Below are 23561 nucleotides of genomic sequence, written 5' to 3' on the forward strand. Positions count from 1 at the left end.
AAAATGTAATTATATAAGAAAGGATGCACTGAGAGCAACTGAAATCACCTGGAGATACAATTTTGGATTCAAACTGATTTCTGTTTTGTTACTTGATGTGGTTACTCAGAGTTTGCATAAATGTTCTCTGGCTCCCTATCTGTTGCTCTCCTCAGCTTCCCACAGGCAAACCTACACCCTCCCTAGTGTCTCACTTGTGAAACTGTATGCTTGAGCTCTTTTGTTCATGCATGTGGTCTGCTTAATTCAGGTGGGATAACCCTTGTGTCTGAGGTGAACAGGATTCAGCTGTAAGTCCAGACAGAAATTATAAATGCTTTTGGAAGACAGACCACATGTATGCTTAGTGTCAAAGTTTCTCACTTGAAGTCACGGGCAAGTCAGACCTCAAACTCACAAGGAGTTTTAGTAACCACTGCACAGTAAGAGGTTTTAGTAACCACTGGTTATTTAGTTCTCTGTAAAAAGTGGTTTTGCCATCTCGCATCTTTTAAAATAGGGATAACAGGTGAACAGAAAGATCACAAATGTCACATATTAGAAACAAACCCTCTCTTTTATTGAATTTTATACCGTTACACAATCAAAAAGAAATACAGTCACAAGTATGTCAAAATGTTTCAGGAGAAATATCAATTGCAATACGTTGCACTTGGTTCCAAAAAAAGAATTCCATTAAAATATACCACTTCTTCATGAGAGAATACTGCTATTATTCACAAAATCTACCATATTGTATTAATCCAGTAGCAAACTCTAACTTTTTGGTAACTTGGCAAGCCTTGCTCAAGGTAAACAGGGAAGCAGAAGAAAGATAATTCATTTTTAGATTTTGGAATAAAAATCACAGTTCTTCAGAAGGGATTTTTCCAGCAAGTCAAGTGCCTAATTGCTAACGGCAATTTCAAGAAAAGCTGGATACCAACACATGAATTCCTTTGAGAATGATCTTCCTACAAAAAGTACTGTGAAACCTGTAATGTGCATCAAGGGCCATGACTTTTGAGTGAGATGTGTGAGGTGTTCAGCAGCAGCTGGGTGGAGGGGAAGGGAGCAGATGGCTGAGCTCGGGCACGTCCAGGCTGCGTGATAGCGGTCGGGTGCTCAGGACTTCCACAGCACTGCTCATCAAAAGAAACAGTTCACTCAGCAGTGTGGCAGGACAACATCTGCCAGCTGGTGAAACAGCCCACATTTCTGCCTTTAGTTCTTTAACTGTTTAATTAAATGGGTTTTAAAACAATGAAAAATTTACTATTATATATGCAGTAGTTTAACCTGTAGTCAGACTTTTTTTGATCCTACAGCTGTATTTCAATGGAAGCAGAGGTGATCAAGTCATCCAAAATAAGCTTGGAAGCCTTTAAATTGTTAGTAGTGTTAGGTGTGAAGTTTTGATTGTTCTCTCAGGCCTTAATCTGTGATTCTCTAATTCAGTCATTTAGAGTTTAATGTGTGTTCACAGACACACAGGAAAGGAAACTGAATAGTGAATTGTTTCCCTTTCACCTAAAGGTTTTAAAGTCCAAGCTTACCTCACTGCATGGAAGGAAGGTATGTCAGAAGGACATACTTTGGACTACAGGGACTTATATGTACTCAGTTTATTACACCTGAGATCAAGTTACTGGACAGCAGACTTAAGTGACTTCTTGGGATCTGCAGCTGTAGTTTATTTTAACTACTTTCAGGTAAAGGCATGACTCTCATCACAGTTACTAGTTTAAAAAATTCCTTTACCTTTTCACAAAACCCTCGGTATTGTTTAAAACATCAACTAGAATCCATATATAATCATAACTGTGCTTATGTGATGAAGCAGGCAGGGCTTGACTCCTGCTGTAGTCACAATAACTCCTCAGTTCATTATTTCCACATAATCAATCACTTTTCATATACAGAAGGAAACACTACTTACAGTTTCTTTACTACCAGTGAAGAATAAATGCTCTAATGTAGTGCCTCAACATTTCAAAAGGTATCAAGTCAGCAAATAAATTATTCAAAACCACCAAGAAAACATTTCTTGTGTTCTAAAAACTTGTCCTCCAAAGTAGGTTTAGAATCCGGCTGTGTATCCCTAGAGTCCAAGAAAAAACAAAGCACTAAATACAGACAAACAAACAAAAAGCAGGTAAATGGTGTACCTTGCATCTGCATTTAACAATGCACTTAAAAGGCCAGAAGAAATACTGTAACTTTTCCATGCTTTTGTCAGTGTCTGTAGGAGAGCTGTTGGTTTGGGGGGGGTTGTTGTTTGCTTTTTTTTTTTTTTTCCTAGAGTAAACCAATACAGCCACTGCGGTTCACTCCATGAATTGTGAGTTTCACTTTTACCAGGACAGTAAACAAAATGCTGTGCTTTGTTATGTATGGTAACAAATGTGAGGTGGGAAGATTCTTAGATTGAACATTGCTCATTTAAATCTGCTGTCATTAAGAGCAAAGATGATTCCCGTGGGCTCATAACCATGAATCATGCGAGTCACTTAAGTCTCTCTTTTTAACATGGCTTTTTCTCTATGAAAATTTACTGCCTTCTTAAATTAAAATACACTGCAGATGAACTGAGCAATCCAAAACAATTGGCCCCTCCAAAATAAGATCAAGAGAGTAGCAGAACAGTATCAAGCCAAAGTAGTATGGAATTTCTCTTGGGAGATGAAAAGGGTGAACCATCCACCAGGCCACCTCAAAAGCTTGCCAGGCCAGGAAGAAAAGCAAAACTCACTTGTACCTTTCACATGACTGCAAGACTCTCCTCACAGAAGCATCATGTCAGTCCATGCAGACCTAGGAATAAGGGATGACCCTAACAGCTGATGCTTTACCTAAGCCTTTAGCAACTTCACTATTAAACCTTATTAAACCTTTTAGTTGCTGACAACTGAAAGAAATGTCATGGAAAGAATACCATCCAAGAGGCCCTATGCAGCAGATAGGCAGTAGCTCTGCCTTATCCTATAAGCTTTGTACACTTAAAAGCTGCATTAGAAACCTTTAAAATCCAGTAGCAGGTGTATTTACTCAAAATCTCCTTGAAGCTCACCTGTTGTTGAAGCTCACAAAGCTTCAAAGTTTAGTCCACCTACGTGCTTTCTCCTCTCTTTCTGCAGCTTCTACTCAATCTTTAAGAAGTCTGCAATTGTCTTCTGCTTCCAGTGCCTTATCTTTTTGTTAGCTGGTAGCTAATAGTTTCAATTTAATTTAATACAGTTGTGTCAGTTTCAGAAGTGCTCATTTCAGTGAAACGGTAACAGGAATTCTAGGAGAAAGGTTGTGTGTCAGATTGATTTCAGGAGACTCAAAAGAGTCCAATGAAACCAGTTTCTAAATAAAACTCTTTTTTTGACACCCCACATTTGATTTCTTACATTGAGCTAAGTTTTTTTCAAAGTAATTCAAACACAGAGTATTTTGACCATATTTACACATTACCAGGTTGTATCAGTAGCATCATGTTTTATGACAGCTAAATGAGAAAAGTCACATAAAGTTACTGAGTCAACAGCACAAGAATGTAGAACAAGCTTTACTACAGATTACCAGCTTAATTTTTTAATCATGCAGTTTTGTGAAAAAAAAATCCATCTCTATTTGATCACTCCTTTTCCTGCTTTCCAGTGTTACCTTGATAAAGCTTCCAGAAACAAGCCCTGTTGGCAAAGAAGAATCTTTCCACTCTAAAGTAACACAAATACATTGTCTCCTCACTTTCAAGTTTGCTAACTGGTGTGATAACAGATTTTTAGAAGTTGAACATCTTTGGCGAGCAGTAGTACAACACTGTCTAGGAGACTCCAGTACTGAATAGGCTCAAATAATTAATGCAGAGATGTTACAATCAAAATAAGGAAGCGGTGATTTCCAATCAACTCTAAGTTAAAAAGGGAACACGGGTGAACAATAACCACTAACAAAAATATAAATTATCTCATTTCTCTCAGATAACACACTCCCCAAGGGGGCCTGGTCCACATATATTTTATTGATGTAAGAAAACAATACAGTTAGTGTTAGATCCAACCACAAAGAGCAAAAGAATGAGTGAATGAAGGTTTTGTACAGTACATATAGGAAAATAAGATGTTCGTGACAACTATATATTTCTAAATAAAAAGACTTCTAAATATATCCAAGTTATTGAAATCTACATGAAAACATATGGATGTTAATAGCAACAAGGTGCATGAAACCAAAACATCAAAATATTGCGCAACTCAATGAAGTACTAGATAAAACTCTGCTAACAATGCAAGATGTTTTACAATCTGCTTGAAATATCACCTATACCACACAGGGTAAGCTGAACATTTAGATGTAAGATCATACACAATATTAGCATTAACTTCAACGACTACAGGCAGGGATTTTTTTTTTTTTTTTTAAGCTGGCAAAGTGACTACTTTAAGAACATCAAACTCTCTCTAAACTGAGAACGTATCCAAATAAAATGCTGCTAGCCCTTTCCAGATAAAGCCTTTTCTTTGACTAACCACTCTCCTGTAAGTCAAAAGCATAAGACAGCATTTAAGAAAAATTTATATTACAACGTGACTAGAATAATGACATAATCCAGGTTTAAACATTACTTCATAGGCAAACAAAAGAAGATTCTTCTTAAAAACTAGTTTTTATAAATGCAGAATATATTGCATGATGAACTGCTGGTATTTTTTAAGAAAATATATTGTGCGATTGTGGCTACAATGCACTGCTGCAAAGCATTGTTGTTTCTTATAAAAACTATTAAAATAAAAAACTTACTTGAACATAAAGAGTAAGAGAGCACAAGTCTTCCAGCTACCTATGAAGAGCAGTATGGAAGTATTGCCAGTTTTTCCTGTGTTGGCATTTTACTAGTGATAAGGTTTGGTGACCAACTCCCCAGCCAAAAAAATAAATATTTTTTTTTTAATCAGGTGCATATTTCAAAGCTGCTATTGCAAGTGTGTTTTAAATGTAATGGACTTAAAAGTGTATGTACCAAAGAATTATAAAAATGCACTATAAGTTTGAGTTATTGTTACATAAAGAACATATTAAAAAGACTGTCAAAATAAGTAGAAAGGGGATCAAAACTGAACTAACTGAATTAGTGCAGTACTGTAGCCAGGCTTCTAAAATCAGATATAGAAAATATAAATAGACTGCTTTAGGTGATGATTCACCAGTGTCCAAAAAAGGAACAAGGATTGTGAAAGCTCAGTTAACTTGATCCAGAGCTCTGAGCAGTTCTTCACCCTGTAGCAGGTTTCTGTTGCCTTGTATGGGAGCGTTTACTTCGCAATCGTAACTCGTGAGTTGGGGTAATCCACTCTCATCCATCGACTGCCCTAGAAGTTTACTTGCTATGTCTAAAGAGGGAGGGGAAGGAAAAAAGTGTTCTTTATTCACCAGGCTTAACTTTCCCTCCAAAGTTGTTCATAAAGGAGGTTAAGTTGAGATTTATTTTTTTTTGTCACTCAGGTCTTTCACACAGCCCCCCCCTCCGCCCTCCTCTACATACTGCAAGATGGCACTGACCAGTTGATAGTAGAATGATTGTCTTTTGCTCCACTCCATTGTGACCATTTGCTTTGCATCCCTTTACACGTTTCCAAGCAAGTGATGCATTTCCTCCACGGTCACCTGTTTGCTGGAATAAAGTCCCCTAGAAAAAAAATAAAATAATTCTTCTTTATTGAATATCTTTCTGATCTTCCATATCCCTCTTCCAAACTAACAGTTTCTGTCACTGACTACCAGCGTAGGCATTGCCACAATTTAAAGTGGACTTCATTCAGAATTTGGGGAGAACAGTGCACTGGCCTGGAAAATTATTTAAAAGACAACTCAATCAGATATCAAGACCTTACTTCCCTTACAGAAAACAATTTCTAAAGCCTGGTTATCATCAGTTACCATGCTCAAAATTAATGTGTACCTGTACACATACACACCCATTTAATTGCCACTGCTCTTGTGTGAGTAAGCATCAGGTTTTCATTTAAGTCTCTAATGGTTTTCTGCACTGGAATTAATAGTGTAGACAGGAGAATCAGGAACCCCAGTAGGCTGATTCTATCTGAATTTAAGATATAAATTTTGCTTGCACTCCATTTATTGCCACTAAGCCATCTGACCCAAGTCTTGTGGGGAATGCAGTCCTAAGCCATTCTATTGCAGATACAGCTCCTTAGCATATTGTTGTGACAGCAGCATGGAAGATACAGAGATTAGAAAGCTTTTAAGGACTGCATATAATTAGGATAAGAAGAAGCTGCCACTGAAATAGATGGAATAGAAGGAGAAAACACCATCTTAGTATCACGTTTGCTAGCAAAAGTAGTTGAATATGCAACACTTTGTCTTGTTAGCAGTACTGACTGCTGAAAAAAGAGGAAAAGGTATTTCAAAATGCTGCCATTGTCCTGAATAATTTAAACAGAAAAGAACATGTTTTCAGGTTATAAAAAAAAAAATCTATGCAAGTCAAAGGGACAGTTGTGTAATAGAAGTTACAGTTTAAAAACTCTGACTTGGAAGCTTCATTTCATGGAAAGGTTGGTCAACTACACTGGTGTTGGTTTTGGTTTTTTCACTGTGAATGAATACAGCCCTTCATATTAAGAGAGATACATATAAAAGAAAGACTTCATAATCATACTGTAACGCATCTTGCCCTTGTCCAATTCTCGTTTTCTTGGAAATTAAAGTAGTATTTTTACTTCTGTCTTCACTTATTTTCCCTCCTTGCAAAATAAGTCCTGCTTCCTTACAGCTATGATGTTGAAGTAAGTTTTTGCACAGTCCCAGAATACCACATTTTATAAGCCTTGATTTAATTTAACTTTTCCTGTGTGTGTGTGCAAGGCCTGGTTCATGCGCTCAGAAATCCATAGAGGGAAAGAAGCCATACAACAAAAGCACTTGTTTGAAATAATGTCAGTAAGACCCAGCTACATGAAAAATTCATCTCCTAACTGTGTAGAAACCATCAAAATACTTACAGTTCTTTTGCTGGATACAGAAAAAAGAAAAGTTTTAGCAAAAGATGAAGCTTCAACTTGTAAGAATTAAAGAGGCACCAGGCATAGAAGGCTGAACACTATTACAGCAGTTAATACAGAACTGTTTGTGTATTTAATGGCAACACATGATGGTGTGAGTGCTGTATCAGTGACACCATGAGAGCTGTAGCATCATCACATGAGAACGGGGCAATGAAAGGCAATAAAATTCTTGCAGAGCTTTGTATTCTTATAGGGCCTTCTAAAGGCAAGAAGCAAGAGACCAATGTGCATGAAAGTGCAAAGCATTTAGTGAATGAAAGCAATGGCACAAGTATGCTTTTTATTTTAAGAAAGCCTGCTTCCCCATAACAAAAAAAAAGGAAAAAAAAGAAAAAGACAAAAAAAAAGAAAAAGACAAAAAAAAAAAGAAAAAGACAAAAAAAAAAGAAAAAGACAAAAAAAAGACAAAAAAGGGGAAAAAAAGGAAAAAAAAGAAAAAAAAAGAAAAAGGAAAAACGAAGAAAAAGAAAAAAGGAAAAAAAGAAAAAAAAAAAGGAAAGAAAAAAAAAAAAAAAAAAAAAAAAAAAAAAAAAAAAAAAAAAAGGACACATAAAAGCTTTCTCATCTCTTATAGAGAAGAGCAATGATGAAGACAGCATAAAGTGATTTGACTCATGCCCAAACCAGAATACTAGTACAGGAATAACTCATAGTTCAGAAGAAAATTAATACTGAGGCTACAATAAAGGCTACTCAAAGGCTACAATAAAGTTGAGGAACTAAGAATCAGCTGCACAAAACCTTAAGAGAAGTGGGAAGTTGCAGGAAGCAGTAAAACAATGTAATGGCAAAGCTCAGGATTTCAAAATATAAAGAACTGACAGCAACAGGCAAAGATCATGGAGACAAAATACTGTTGCAGAGAAAGAGAAGCTTGATATCCCCAACTAAGTGACACAAATCTAAGAAAATACCTAAAAAGTTTCTTTTGAAAAGCTAAGAGATGATGATGAGCTACTCACCATTGCACACAGTCATGCTAGAGAGAGTGTGCATGAAATGAAAGTGGTGGTAACACATTTGCTAGGTTACAAGAATTCTATTCCCTTATGGTTCAGATGGTCTTGTTATCTGATCAAATAAAGCAATCTCAGTCTCGATGTAAAAATGAAGGCAGAGAAAGAAGTGTAAGAGCATCATCTGCACTACTGACAAATATGATAATTGAGTTTTAATTAAAAAGTGAAATAAATGCAAAAGCAATTATCAATTTAAATGTGATGTCTTGCATTTGTGCATGTTTTGCTGATGAACATACATGTTCACAAAAGAAGTATTTTCTGTCTAATCAAGAAACATGTTTGGGTATATAGTTATACTTTTGTATACTTGGGTATACTTTTGAAACAGCTGACAGTAAAAGAGAACTAATATTATAGTATCTGCACATATGTGAGAATGTCACTATTGTACAATTATCTCTGATCCCAAGATCACACAGCATACCAACAGCTAAACTCAGGAGCCTGCACTGATGCTTCATTTCAGAAACTGCAAGGTTAAAAGTGAATATTTTAAAATGGTAAAACAAAACTCACAATTCCAACTGCCTGAAAAAGTGAACCATCATGTTCCATTTTTCGTTTTCTCTGAGCATTATGCAAAGCTAGCATCTTTGGATTTAGTTCTTCATCCATTGCAGTAGATCTAAGAAAAATTGATGCAGGCTGTTAAGACGTTTCTACTATCCTCGAGCCATTCTTCTTTTGTGGACATTTATATACAGTATCACAGAATGGAATTTATGAATTATACTACTTTTATAACTCATAACTCATTCAATTCAACAATCATTGTCTATGACCATAGCAAATGTTACCTTTAAACTTGCTTTGAAGCTCAGAATGAGCTTCTTTGTGGAAAAAAAAACATAACAGAAGTTAAGCAAGACTTTTAACAGAAAGAAGGGAGGGAAGGGTAAGGAAACGTCCTCTACTCTGAATATTTCTATGTATAGATAAATTGTCTATACATGAAAAGTCTGATAGCTGACTTTGTAGGGTTTTTTACCATGATAAATATCTGCTATAAATGTCACAGTCCATCACTATGAAATACTCCTTGCTTTAAAAGCAACAGATGGAGCACACAGACTGAAATCGTCTCTTACCTCATAACAAAATGGACAAGAAAAATCACCAGAAATAGCATGGGTATAACTACTTGTAAATTGCCCACTGTGCATTCTTTTTAAAAGGCTGCATGTCAGATGCAAGAGCAGAACAAAATTATGAGCACAGTTTGCATGCAGCAGCTGCCTTCTACATGAGATGTTTATGTAAAAGCTACTGCAAAATTAACTGAAGGGAACCTTACTATTAAAAAACCCACAAACTTGTCTGAAATGTCCACATTTAAATGTATCAATTTCTACTTCGAAGTAGAGAGCCCAAGAGGACACAAAACAGTTGCAGTATTTAAAAGTGTATCCTATCTAATTTCTTGAACAAATACTAGGGCTTAAACTTCGCTTTTAAAAATACCTTTTGTTCAGAGTAACTGTTAGCAAACTGGGTGCTCCAGGACAGGATTTTTCGGGCTGATCCAATGTTCCTTTTCCTGCTCTGATCGGAGAGGCAGTTCGACTCCTGTTCCCACTGTAAGGTGACTCTGGGGCACTACTCGTTTCATTGATTACATGGACAGGAGATGAAGGAGCAATTAGTGTCTTCGTGTCATCCACCTGCTCTGTCACTGTTTTTTTTTCCTCAGCAGTACTTGGTGGTGTCTGAGTCTGCTGAAATATGTTAATGGCTGCATTTTGAGAGCCAGAAGAATTGCTTTCCAGTGGAGACAGCTGATCAAAGGAGCGCAACTGGAAATCATCATCCATTGGGATGTACGGAGCCAACATCTCCAAATCTAAATCAGTTTCCTGTAAAAAGGCAAGAAGTATGACCTCATGGCCTTCACTAAGGCTCTTCCTTTTACTATATCCTTACTTTTTTTTTTCCAATCTATTTTAATAAAAATATTACATCAAAGGTGAAGTTTACTGAAGACATTCTAAGAGAAAGAGAAGCACATTGAGGATATGTATTGAGATGATACAGAATTTTAAGTTAATGTACATTACCTGAGTAGAGAATGGGTTTTTTGCTTCTGTATCTATTGCAAAGAGCTTCTCCACTAATTCCAGTTTGAATTCAGCTATTTCATTATCCACATCAAAGCAGTAGTCGTTGGGACTACTGGGCTGTGAAAACATTTTGAGCAGAGTTTTAAGTTTCTGTCACTACATCATTTTGCACTGAGTCTACAGAGCCCCTGAAGAATCTTCTAATGGAAAAAACAATCTCAGGTTTTGATTGCACAAAATTAAACCAGGAAAACACTAAAGTTATTGGTATACATTCAAATTTACCCCATGTAGGGAGCACACAATTAGTTGGAACCTGGAAGTAGTCTCTGCAGTAATTTATTGCAACTAATTAGCTATTTATAGAAGTTGCCCTGAACAATTATTTTTAGAAAGACCTATCCCAAGTTGTTCTTATTTCTTTCAGGTGATATCACATGTGTTTGCAAGAAGTCATTTTAATGAAAAGATAATTCTCAGTATGAAAATGTATCTTTTACCACCAGATTATGGCATGATTTTTAACTAAGTCACAACTTAGAAATAAATTTTCAATTCCTGTCTTGGCTGCATTTTTAACCAGATTGGCTCCACCCCCACAACTTCCCTCCCTCAAGATGTACATTTAATGAGAGTGTATCCAAATTCCATAACTGACCTCAGGTGAACTTTGGCTGGTGCTTGCATCAGAAGGGCTGGTTGGTTGCTCTTGCACCTGAGGCATGGTAAAAGAAAGTTCGAGTGGCTCTGAGTTTGGCTCCAGCTTTAATACAACCTCTCTATTGAGTGCAGGATCAGCATTGCTACGAAGTGGCTTTGTAGTTTCAGAGGCAGGTAGTGGGGACATTGCCATATTTATATTCTGCAATTTCTCACTGGATGAGGGGAGCATTACATCGTTATACAAAGGAACTTCATCACATTGTTGTTCATCAGTCTCTATAAAAATTAAAAGAAACCATCAACCTAAGTAACAATACTCTGCATGTCTATGGGCCTCATTAAATTTAAACAACAGCTAAAGTACCACTGGGCAAGTGATACTGGGAGGTTTGACATTTACTATAAACTACTAACTTTAGTAATTAGCATGCTCTCCAGTTCAAACACACACCCACCATTACTGCTGAAATCTAGAGAGATAATTGTATCTCCAGCAGCTGGGGCCAGCACAGTTAAAGCATCTGGTTCTTGCTTAAGTTTTTCAAATAGGCTCTTGGTATCATCCAGGTCATCTTTGCTGAATATTTTGGTCATTTTCATATCAGGAGACTCCACTGGTTTTAGCATACACTCGGTTTGTCCAAGGGAAAAAATCAAGTCCTTCTGAACAATTCCACTGTCAGACAGGGAGGAATTTGACAGTTAAAGAACTGCTAGAAGTAACAACTTCAGGCTTAAAAGTTTTGCAAATTGAAAAAAAAAAAAAGGAAAACAAAAAACCAATTTAAATAAAAGCAAACAACCCCCCTAAAAAAAAAAGCCACTAAAAAAATAAAAACAAAAAACACCACCAAACAAAAATACAAACACACAAATCCACCACACAAAATTACCAGTATAGGAGATTTAAGTATTCTTTTTTTTCTCATTCTTTCCTCATATGTAATAGACAAAGTAAGCATTATACTGCCATTTTAAAAATTAGCAAAATAAAACATGCTTTTCTGGAGCCATTCATAAAATAAGGAAAAAAAAAAAACAAAAAAGAAAAGATTATTCCTAAAACACTTTTCTTTGTTTTAAATTACTGAGCACTATGTTGGTAGATTGATATTGGTTCATTCTCTAAAGCTTTTAAAAACTAATTTGAGACTAATTATACAATTGCAGAAAACCGGTCAACAAGTCTGCCTTCAGTTAAAGCTCTCAGTTAGAAAATATATAAATGGGATTAAGACAGACACCATTATTCCTGCTCTGACTCCAATGACTAAAAGTTATTATTGAAATTAACTACTGCAGACTGTAGACAAATTTAAGAGAATTAGTATAAAAAGCACACAGATTCTCAAATGCTGCAGTTGTGGTAGAGGAGGCTGGTCCTAGGCTCATCTGCCTGCAGAAATCTTCAGAGTGACATCACCAGATCAAAAAAATGTTTGTTCTCAAATACAATTCCTGATCCTAGGACTGGCAGCATCCTAAGAAAAATTTAATTGGTAGGAAACAGTAACATAACATATTCAACAGGGGCTCACATTCTCAGCAAGCTGAAAAAAAAGATGTAGTGTCATCAGAATCTGACTTTGTCTTCAACAAAAATGAGGACAAAGAATAACAATGTCCATTCCACTTACCTCAAGACATAGTTCACACACACTATGCACTGTGGCTGAGAATTCTTAGTGTTGTATATAACAGTTGCTTGAGTTTCAACCCAGACATAGCCACCTTGTTTAGCAAGCATTCTGTACTGTCCTGTTGTCACCTGCCCTTTTGTGAACACTGAAAGCAGAAAGGACACCAGATTTAATTACCAGCAGAAAAAACCCAAAGCCATTTAAAAGTATTTATTGCAGATTCACATCTGCAATGAGGAGAAAGCCCTCCTGCTGCTCTGCTTTCCCCCAGTGCTGTATCTCATGTAGTTGGAGGGCTTTAAATACATGTTTCCACTTACTGTCATGGTGTGTCTTGGTCAGATGATCAGAATCCAGTGCATGATAGTATTCATAGATTGAACGACCCAAGAGTTCCTCTGGCTCATACCCCATCAACTCTGTAATTCTTTAAAACAAGGGGGAAAACTGCCCATTACAAGCAGACATGGACTAGCATAAATACTGGAGATTTGGATACTTGCACATCTAGAAAAATCTTAAGTAATTTCCATACACATTAACACAAAATTGATTTTTTTGGAAGTTATAATTTTGAAATAAATGTTTATTTGTTAGGTTTTTAATGAGAAAATTTAGCAGGCAGAGAATTTTACTTCTCAATGAATATTTATAAACCAAGTCCTGGGGTGGACAGGATTAAGCAAATCCCTGCTTTCTGGACTTTTGATTATTTTTCCCTCTAAAGGCAGATCAGCACTTATGGACTAACATAACCAGCTTATGCCAATATGAGAATTTAATAAAAAACAAAGGCATGCTTCAACAGTTTTAAACCTGCAGTTGAGACATTAAGTACCAGATTTATTCTTCCCACTCAACCACTGCCAGCTTTAAAAGAAAACAGTATGTTCTTCAGCCCCCAGAGGGCACTGCTAACCAGAGGAAAGCTTTTACTTTCCCCTGTTCTACATGCAGAGTATGACCAAGAAGTACCTTGCATGATCCCATCAGTCACATAAAAGTAAAAGCTACTGCTTAAAAATAACCTGCACTAACAGCTCTTTGCATCTAACTACAGCAACTACTTACAAGTTCATTTTTGTTAAAAAGCAAAGGAAATGGGTAGTAACAAATAATACCCTATTGAAAACACACACACACAACCAAACAAAAACTAACAAATAGAAAAGAACTCAGGCCAGCCATTTCCTTCACTTCTGTTTTTCACATTTTTCAAGCTCAGTTTCCAGAGGATATTATGAGCACTCTTACTAAATTGACTATATCCAGGATTTGTACCAGAACACAAAAAAGAAATTTGAATTTTCAACAGCAGATGTATTGCATTAATAGCACAGCTGAACTTTTGGAGTTTTTTTGGACTGAAGAAAGTTAAATGTATGAAGCCAACATTAGCTAACATGTACCAACACTGCAAGTCCTTCAAAGGAACTATTTTTTTCAAGCACAAAAGATATATTACCTTTCATCACAATAGGAAAATTTCATATCAAGACTGTGACGACTGAGGAAGGTTTTACTGTCCAAGGGGACCTCAATGTTTGATGGATGAGGAATAGGTTCACAGATCAGCACCAGACATGTCATGGGAGGCTTTTTATAGCCACAGTGAGTTTGATTACCACACGTATCATATACACGAATGTGTCCAGTGCAGTGAAGTACCTAGGAGAAAGGATTTTATAAAGAGACAGGAAAAAATAAGAGTTGTCTGTCAGACAACACAATCATATTTCCAGTAGCACACCCAGAGCAAAGTCCTTCTCAACATGATAGCAGTAACAGAAAGGCAGTGGTGCTTCCAGAGGGATGGCTGCAGGGGAGCAGAGTTCTCCTCACACTGTGCAGGCTGCAAGAGCACATTGCTGCCAACTCCTTCCTCTCCTGCCCCAGCTGAAGCAACACCAGATATTTCTGCATTTCTGTGAACTGTTCTTTGGAAGTTACATTAATGATAACACTGATAAGCATTTTCTCTGCAAATGGTATCTTATTATTTCCATCAGTAAGTTATGGCAATAGTGGCAACCTCCATTTTAGATCTTCTGCAGAAGTGATATTAGAGATCAAACACTTTCTTCAAGAGACAAGTTTTGCACTTTGTGGTGTGTCCTTTTTTAACCACTCTGAAGTAGAAATTGTTCAAGGACAGGAGCAAAAGAAGCTGTTTGTTTCAGAATAACAAAATATGAGTTATAAAAGAGTATTGTGAGCCATTATACCACTTGATAGACTAAAAGGTTATTTTTTGTCCTGAGGGAAAATGCATTTGTTGCAAAAAGTTATCAGGCTGTGCTCTAAGTTCCAAGAGTTACAAAAGGGATAGCAAACAGCCTCCGGAAGAATGGTATTGAAGTCCTTCAGAGAGACCTCAACTATCACCTTTACACACAAATCAAAAGAAATCAGGTATCAGCATAAGTGCTGTCAAGTAATCTTTTCCTCAGAGGAAGCTTTATGCAAACATAATTTAGTAATTATAATTTCTAGTAAGTAAAAGACCTCTAATTTAAAATGGAGAACTCATTAAGAGGGTTTTGAAAAAGTAATTTTAAAACATTGTTTCAGTTACTCCCATGCTGTATGTAGCATTAAAATTCAGCATATTGAAGCACAAATTAGTTAAGTGCTTCGTGAAACTCAAGCTTGTTACATGAAAATGTTGAAATGCAGTGTTATGACATCTGAGGAGGAAGCTGCCAAATTATGTAAATATTGCTTTGCACTGGTTACCTTCCACGTAGCAGACTTTATATTCACTGTTCTTCCCCTGCTCGTCAGTGTACACTTCATTCTGAGAAAAAAGCTGCGCTCCGTGTTTTGCTCCTTGCCCTTTTTCACAGGACCTAGCAAAAGCAAACAGTAAACCAGATCTTAAGCTCTTGGATCATCTTCCAAAGGCATTAAAGGAAAAAACAACAAAACCAAACATTATAGAATTCAAACTTTAGGGGAAGATCCAAAAAACAGACACAAAAGATTGATAAAGCTAACAGAACATTCAATAACAACACTTTTCAGAATGAGTTTTCCTGTGAGGTAGGCAAGAACCTGAAGTTTTAATATTTTAAGATCAGTATCATTTGTGGCCAGCTCCACATTCCCAGATTTCATGAGAAACGGGTGGGGAGAAACAGAGATTGAGTGAAAATTTAATATATCTTATAATTCTGACAGAGGAGAAGAAAAGCATTCACAGAAAGAAAAGCACTGTTGATCTCATTCCCAGTGAATCACACTGGTATCTCACTGCAGGGAAGTTCAGATCAAATATGTCTGGGGCCCCCCAGCTCTTCAGGACTGCAGTATTTTTTCACTTCAGAATTAACAACTCTGCTGTTTCTATGCATCCAAATATTTTCACAGTGGTTTACACTCTTAGACAGGCACTAAATTTTTTAAACAAATTATTAGCATTCTTGGGGAAAAAAGAAAAACTCAAGAAATTCTAATATAAATTGAATGTAATTATCAGCACTATTGTTTTAGCCTTACATGCTAACAGCAGGTTTTGAGTTTTTTCCTTTACAGGAAAGAATCTTACAGAGTCAATTTAGTAGCCAGGCTACTCTGGGCCAAGCAAATGGAAACTGATCCTAACAGGAAAGCTGCAAACAGCTCCCTTTGTGTGGAAGGAAATGAAGTGCCTGGGATAAGGAGCGATGGAAGAGCGAGTTTGCCAGGGCAAGCTAAGGAGCAAGGACCAAATTGTGGCAGAGAATGGAAGCTTAGAAGATGTAATCTTATTTCTGATACAAGTTTAAACAATAATTTGCTTCCACAAACATCAGTAGCTATGTTTTTTATGGCACTCCAGCTATTAGTTTGACAAAATTTATCAGAAAAACATTAAAGCCCCTCTGCTACATTATCTATTGCTTCTAGCAGAGGCAATGACTAGCATACTTCATGCCACATTAAAATATCATCAGTAAAAGAGAGAAGAAGAAAACAAGTTTGAGTTCAGATAAGCAGTCAAAACTTCTTCAATTCAGTAAGAGAGAGAAACCAATTTAGATATTGGAAGCTGAAGATCACACAATGTAACCAAGTCCTGATACCTAAGCCTCAGCTTTAAGAAGATGGAGCAACTTTTCTCAAGTCTGCTTCAGCACTGGACATTATCTTTAAAATCATCAGCTCTGAAAGTTTAAAAACCAACTTTGTAAAATCAGAATGTAGTTCATTTTCTGCCAATCAAATTTATATTTACTTGCACCTGTACAATCCCAAAGGGAAGTATTTCATACTCAACTCAAAACCAAAATAATTTCACTGATGCAAGAGCTGCAACAGAATGCAACCTGGGAATACTAATAAGTATAAAAATTTATTATTATTATTATTATTATTACTGTAATTTAGACTTTTGTCTGCCAACTTAATTTATAAAACAGATTTATGTAATAATACTTTCCAGACATCTTATTCCAGTCTGGTCAACTTAAGACTAACTAGAGCTGGTTTGTATGAAATTCAGTCATATGAAATTTCTTAGAATAAGCTTTTGCAAGAAGTCCAGTTTTTCATACTGCTTTAGTGAAGCTGTTTCCCCACTGCCCCTCCCAGCTGCATTACCATATTCCGAAAGGGGGGCAGAAACTCTGCCCTAGCCTTAGAAACATAATTCAATACTAAAGGCAGAAAATGCTTACAAAATCAAAGTCGGGGCCCTCAATGATACAGTATCTTATCAAGTCTATTCCACCAAATTAAGCAGAATGACAACATAAAATAATCCTGATTTGCAGTGCTGCACAAAAGCACTTGATAATTTGTCACTATCTAGATTTAGAGTCCATACAACCCTTGGTTAATGAAACAGGAATTAGAGAGGTCAGATTTTAAACTTTTAACAACTGAGTAAAGCAGATTTGTTTGGAGGCACGCATGCTGCCAAGTCCTTATAGGCATTAACAAACCTTTAAAAAGGCATAAAAGCAGTAATTCATGGGCATTTGCTAAACTCAAAAGCATACAAAATATGCATACAGAGTGTTCTACTCCCTCAGACAGACAAATGAAGAGTCAGAAATCTGTGAAAAGATACCCATTTCATGCACCAGTTAAAAGGTACAGAGAAGCATCAATGCCAAAGCCCTTTCTAGGGCTGTCAAATAGTTCCCCCCTAATTTTTCAGTGTCCTGAATAGAGTATCTTTTTTGTGTCTTGACTATACCACCACAGATTTCTGGGAGAAAGTACTTGCTTTTAATTTGTCCTGTAAAGGCAAGACCAGACTAAGACAAATGCACCAATTTCTATCTCCATATCCTTCTTCATCAGTTCCTGAAAGATCATTCTCATTTAACCTACCTTTAATTTCATTACTGTAGGAACACTTATGCTTCCAGCTCTCTCCTTTTTAGTCATTAATTTTGTTCTAGAACAAAAAGTACTAACAAAACCTCATCTCTCCTACAATTAGGATATTGCCAAAACATTCTAGTTATTTCTGTTGTTAGGATTTCTGAACCACATTCATTCTGAGATTTAAGCAGTAAAACATACTAGTTTGTTCTCTCAACACCTTATTCTGGCAGATACCCAACTGTACTAATGCAAACAGGAACTATCCATAGGTAAATTAAACAGATTTTTATTTTCTTTCTTCTTACCATTTCTGTGTGTAAGCATTTCTCTCAGCTCTTCATGGTCACATGGATGAGCAAAATCAAATACACTGTGCCCTGTCAACTCAAACTGCAAAAAAATAAGAGGCATACAGGTCTCTAACTTTATATAAATACAACATGTAAAAGCTTTTACAGTTTTGAAACAGTCTTAGGAATATCAGTATTTCACCTGAGTGAGTCCCATACACTTGTTCACGTTTTCAGACATGTAAATCATGTCCCCATCTTCAGACAGAACCATGACAAATCCATCCAGAGCTTTCAAGTAGAAACAGTTCAGTTCTTTCTCCATCTTGGCTTCTGTCTCCAGCTCACCTACAAGCAGGTACACATTTTTAAACAAACACCAGCCATTCTTCTCCTACCATCAGGAACAATTTCTGGCACCAGTCTGCAAAGAGTTAATCTTGCAGGACTGTTCAAAACCAGCACAACTCACTTAGATAAGTGACTAAAATTATTCAAGCTTTACCAGTGGTATTGCAAATCACAGAAAATCAGAGGGTGGGTAAACCTCTGTGTTTTTATGCATAAGCCAATAAACCTTCCACCTTAAGGGAAAAGTCTATACAATAAAAATATTACCATTCATCCCAGTGAAGTATTACCAATTTTTTTCAGGGGCTTTCTAGAAGGCATTTCAGAGTATGGCTACCAAAGTTACTACTCCATATGATATAGGTAGGTGTGCACGAGTACAAATAACCATTACAGCATCCATGGCATGCTATCCAGATCCTGGGTCATAAGCTAACTCAGATATTCCTGTAGCTGCATGGGTAGATGTAACTGCAGAGACTTACACAGCCTCAGCTAACTTCACCATCTCTGAGGTGTAGATTACATAAAATTGTAGGGCTTTTTTTTTGTTATTAAAAAGACTCCCCTTCAGTTAGCTAAGCCAACCTTGCACCAACCACCTACAGTTTAGCAAAGCACAGTTGGAACAAACAAATCTAGGGGGAAAAGAGGGTTAAATGAAAGAAATTAACTTTGGGAGAGGGGTCAAATGAGTCTGAAAATGACCCTACAGTTGTGATGTGCCAACTAGGATCATCAGAATAGACAGGAAAAAAAAAAGCCCACTGAACAGTGACCATGTTTTTCCTGTCCCTTCACCAACAGCCTGTTTTTATTTTAAGGTCTTCCACCTTTCCACAGAAAGGATGCAGCTGCAGAGGTATTTACTTAACCACTGGTAGGTTTTAGAAATAGGTTCCTCATTATACCTCCAGATTCTGCTACATCATTCACTCACCAGCATCCAGCAGCTTTCTCATGCGTAAGTAGCTGATGGTCAGTCTCATGATGGATGCCTTGTCCAGGTGTGCACTCACGGTGTGGGGCAGTGGCAGCTGATGAGCCAGCTCATAGAATACTTCAGATTCCTTGCTCCTCCTGCACCGGGCTGCATCTCTTGACTTCTCTTTTCTGCGTTCCGAGCTAATTCTGTATAAAGTTTGGAGTTAATAGAGGAAACACGGTTCTCTGTGTAAGTTAATTTTGAAACTAAGCTGCCTTACAGCCAGTTAGCCAGTTATCAAAGTTGAATAACTTAAAATCTCAGTTTAAAAGGGTAAATGTACTTCTGCATATCCAGTTCTGTGGCAGCTGGGCTCTGCCTGAACTCAGTTCAAACAATTTTCGAACAAGATCAGTTCTTCAGACAGATCTCTACACACTGAAAATCCTTCCTGAAGTGTTTATTTCATACCTAGACTGCTGCCTTCCCCAGCCTCCAAACCCTGTTTCCTTCCTCTTTTCTAACCCAAGCCCATTCAGTACACTACAGCCTAAATTATCTGCAGCTTGATGCTCCAGTAACACTGTGTATACTCGCCAAGTTCTTCCCTTCTGCCCTCCTTACAAAGCCCAGCTAATGGGTCAGATAAGCAACGATGCTCATTTAGCATAAGGCATCCAAATTTTCAAGTGATCCAGAACATCCACTCTCCAGCCTGCTTTCTCCAGTATAGCCCCTTCCATAATCTCTATACTGGAAAACACAAGCTGTTAGAAGTTGCCTCATTCTCCTTCCATCGCCTTCTCCAGGATGTGTGAAGAGAAGGAGAGCTCACAGAGCAAGCACCAGAACAAGAGAGATGCTCAGCCAGTTGGTAATGCAGATAATTCTCTTTCTGCCCTGTACCAACACTGCTTCACGTTTGCCTCACACGTCTGTCACGTGGGTTTTGAATGAAGCATTTGGAGATGGGAGCTCCTAATTTTTCTTACATTTGAACCAGAGCTCAGTGCTGCTGCAGTCCCGGGGGCAATTATGCCACTGCAGCTAAATGCACATCCATCTTTAAACAGACAATAGAGAAGTGTACATTATGACTGTCAGTTTTTCTTTCTATACATGTATGACTTCTGAAGGCATCCTATCTTCATTTTGCATATACCTGCGATACAAAGCACAGCTGCATTAACCTGTAGAACCCCCTTTTTTCCAGAGGCTTCCATGAAAGTTGTAAGATAAACATAGGCCTATAAACACTGCTTTTATAATTGAAAGTTGTACACCTTTAAATGTTGTCATGAAGACATTAAGTGTCACTAGTTGAAAAAAAAAACATATATATATACAGGCATTATTTAGTACCAACAGTTTAGGAATTACTTTTTTCAAATTTACCAGACCTAAAAGTCATGTACTGCCACTGCCAAATTCATGTTGCTACATCTGCTGATCTGTGCAAAAGCACTTCTAAAGTACACATCCTTTGAGAGGTAGAACAAATAATAGGGCAAAACAATTCACAAGGTAATATTGCCTCAGACATAACAAGCCAGATTCACAGAAAGAAGTCAAATACATACTCCAAGGAACACCATTTTAGTCCTTTACCTAACCCACAATAGGCAAAAACCTGCTTAGTTTGTACATCTCCAACCATCTCCAAGCCCACCATTCTCTCCTCCTGCCCTCTGATGCTGCCAGCAGAAGTGCCAAAAGCTTGATTTTCAGAATCATAAGTTTTATAAGACCTAAGAATAAGATCCTGTTCTCTCCTTCAGTGGCAAAAAATCAGACTCCTAGATCACAGAAATAGTATTTCTATGTAAAGAGAAACATTAATCTATCAGCATAATAGTAATGGAAGTTCTTCGAAACGTAACTTACAGGGTAGGAGTAAGAAAATATCCAGACATACAATAGGTCTGGTTTCTGTGATTATAAGCTTGTGTCCCTCAGATGGGTAGCCTAAAATATCTGATATTTCTCATCCTGCAGATTTCTTCACATTCAGTTTCCCTGTGACACCAGCCATTCCTGTTCTAGTCATGGATATCTTGGTCTGAGAGGCTCCTGACATACAGGTATAGCTGGAAACAGCCATTACCAGAAGTCTTTAGCAAAACTGAAAGTATATTTTAACTATATAACCCAACTGATTAAACATCTCTTTCTGAAGCCTGGCCTTGAGCACCTTTTCTCTTGGTGGAAAACTAAGGGCAGAGATAAAAACCATCTGGATTCTCTTCCTTTCTCGGACCACAGATTTCTCTAACAAAAGTAAAAATGACTTCTGCTGCCTTAGACAGATTCACCTTCATACTTCTGATTTTTCTTTGTTGGCTACTCGTTCAAGATCCCTGACCTGTGGAAAGTTGGAAAGTTTCTCCTTATATAGAAAATCAAGGAAGAACTGCTGGAAGACATTTATTTCCATCTGCCCAGATGCCTGCAGTTTTGTTACAGCTTCCTTTAGATTACTGCAGACATGTCTAAGTTAAAAACCCCATGCTTTGGCAATAATGCTGTACACTTCAGGTTTATGAGTTTGCCAGGACTGTGAGAAACACAAAGAGCATGTAGAAAAGGACTGATCAAGAGATGAATATGGATGCTAACCCCACAAAGTGTGATTTCAGCCCTTTCCCTTGTATTTTCTTTCTGAAAGCCTGATGCTCTTGAACATATTTCAGCTAAATTCCAGACTTGTCTGGGTTTTACCACTCTCATCAGCAGACTTCAACATGAACAGTCAAAACTTCCCATAAGCATTTAATTATTAATTATCAGCTGAAACACTCCCAAATCAAGCTCATAGTGCTTCTGTTAAAAATTAATCCCAGAGCATGAGAATCAAGTGCTGCCTGCTGGAGTGCTGCCTGGCTCTGCAAGGGGCAGAAACTCCACTGCAATGTTGGTACCAACTGGTGCTGCCTGAGCAGCAAAAACCTCTTCTCCCTCTCACTATGTATTTCCTTTCTATAAAGGCAACTCGTATAGATAGGTACTTAAACTGCACAAAAGTCTGCTATTTTTAGTGGCTGTTTAAAAGTAAGCTGTAACCAATGTGAGTAAAACTCAATTAATATTCTTATTTAAGTCGCTAACAGCTTCAAAGAGCATTTCTTTAATGGGTCAAATTAATAGGGAAAAGGTCTTCCACAAATGAAGTTTAATTACCTAGTGAAGTCAGAGTTGCCTCAACATGGGATGCTACTAAATAATAAAAAGTCAAAAATAAATCCTTTACTGTCGCAACTACTCTAAGCTTTGTTACTTCCAGTTGCACAAAGTAAATGTCAAAAAATAACAAAATAAAATCACTGCGTGTACATGCCCACAAATGTCTGCATAGCCAATTAGAGGATGTTTAATTTCTGTAAATAAAATGCATTTCTGAAGGAAGGTTGGTCTCGGGGTGAGCTCAAGGAACAGGTGCAAACTGACACTAAATCAGCTTAAAATAAATAACAGATTTTAAGAGAGATTTTCAGAAGTGCCCATGTGTAAATCTCATGGTGTTTACAACAAAACTACCATACTGTAGAGGAAAGAGGAACCTGAGCCCCATTTAAAATAAACCACAAACTTAGAGCTCTATTGCAACCTACTGCTATCAGCCTTGCACAAAAGAAAACCATAGAAAGATTCAGAAAAAAAAAAATCTCAGCTGAAGAGCAGATTATATGTGCAATGAAAATATCAGAAATGCTGGTGCTAGACAGGAAATTGCATGCCTTTTCAGGTCTGATGTTTCCTGAACAATTTCAGTGCCAGACATTAATTTCCATTTTGTATTTCTGCCACCAGAATACAGAAGCAGACAGCAATCCAAAGCAGGTTATGCACCACAGCTCACAGAAAGTGATGTTTCACTGACAGCTTCAAACCCTATACTAGGTACTTTTTATACATAAAAGAAGTTTATGTACAAAAGCTGAAGAAATATCTTGAGTTCCAAAAGATATTCAAGTTAAAGACCCAGAGCAAAAAGGTATTTCACCACTATCACTGAATCCAGAGTTCAGTGCATCCAGGCTCCCACTTGCTGTCTCAAAACAAAAAGGCTTTAAAACATGGCAAGGTGTATAAACAGTTTTATATAAAGTTTGTATATAAAGTTTTAGAGCAGGCTTTTGCAGAAACCAAAAACTGGCCTAGCAGTCTTCAGAACAAAGCACACCAGCAGCAGTCCCATGTGCACCACTTAGAAATACTAACACAGCCTCTCTACTTGAACGTGCA

General features: G+C 37.2%; 1 protein-coding gene across 1 annotated transcript in view; it reads right to left on the reverse strand.

Annotated features, from left to right (window-relative positions):
- Window positions 1-532: 532 nt before the first annotated feature.
- The window catches only part of HIF1A (hypoxia inducible factor 1 subunit alpha), a 33541-nt gene continuing 10512 nt past the window's right edge, over window positions 533-23561 (reverse strand). Inside the window, exons 2-15 of the mRNA XM_030451838.1 lie at window positions 19335-19525; window positions 18246-18391; window positions 18059-18143; window positions 15174-15286; window positions 13903-14105; window positions 12758-12864; window positions 12435-12582; window positions 11253-11473; window positions 10793-11073; window positions 10132-10251; window positions 9539-9930; window positions 8594-8702; window positions 5527-5653; window positions 533-5357 (exon numbers count right to left, since the gene is read on the reverse strand). Of these exons, the coding sequence (XP_030307698.1) occupies window positions 5206-5357; window positions 5527-5653; window positions 8594-8702; window positions 9539-9930; window positions 10132-10251; window positions 10793-11073; window positions 11253-11473; window positions 12435-12582; window positions 12758-12864; window positions 13903-14105; window positions 15174-15286; window positions 18059-18143; window positions 18246-18391; window positions 19335-19525 (2395 nt within the window). The 3' untranslated portion in view covers window positions 533-5205. The remainder of the gene's footprint in view (window positions 5358-5526; window positions 5654-8593; window positions 8703-9538; window positions 9931-10131; window positions 10252-10792; window positions 11074-11252; window positions 11474-12434; window positions 12583-12757; window positions 12865-13902; window positions 14106-15173; window positions 15287-18058; window positions 18144-18245; window positions 18392-19334; window positions 19526-23561) is intronic.

Source organism: Calypte anna, chromosome 5A (genome assembly GCF_003957555.1).
Source record: "Calypte anna isolate BGI_N300 chromosome 5A, bCalAnn1_v1.p, whole genome shotgun sequence".
Lineage (NCBI taxonomy): Eukaryota > Metazoa > Chordata > Aves > Apodiformes > Trochilidae > Calypte > Calypte anna.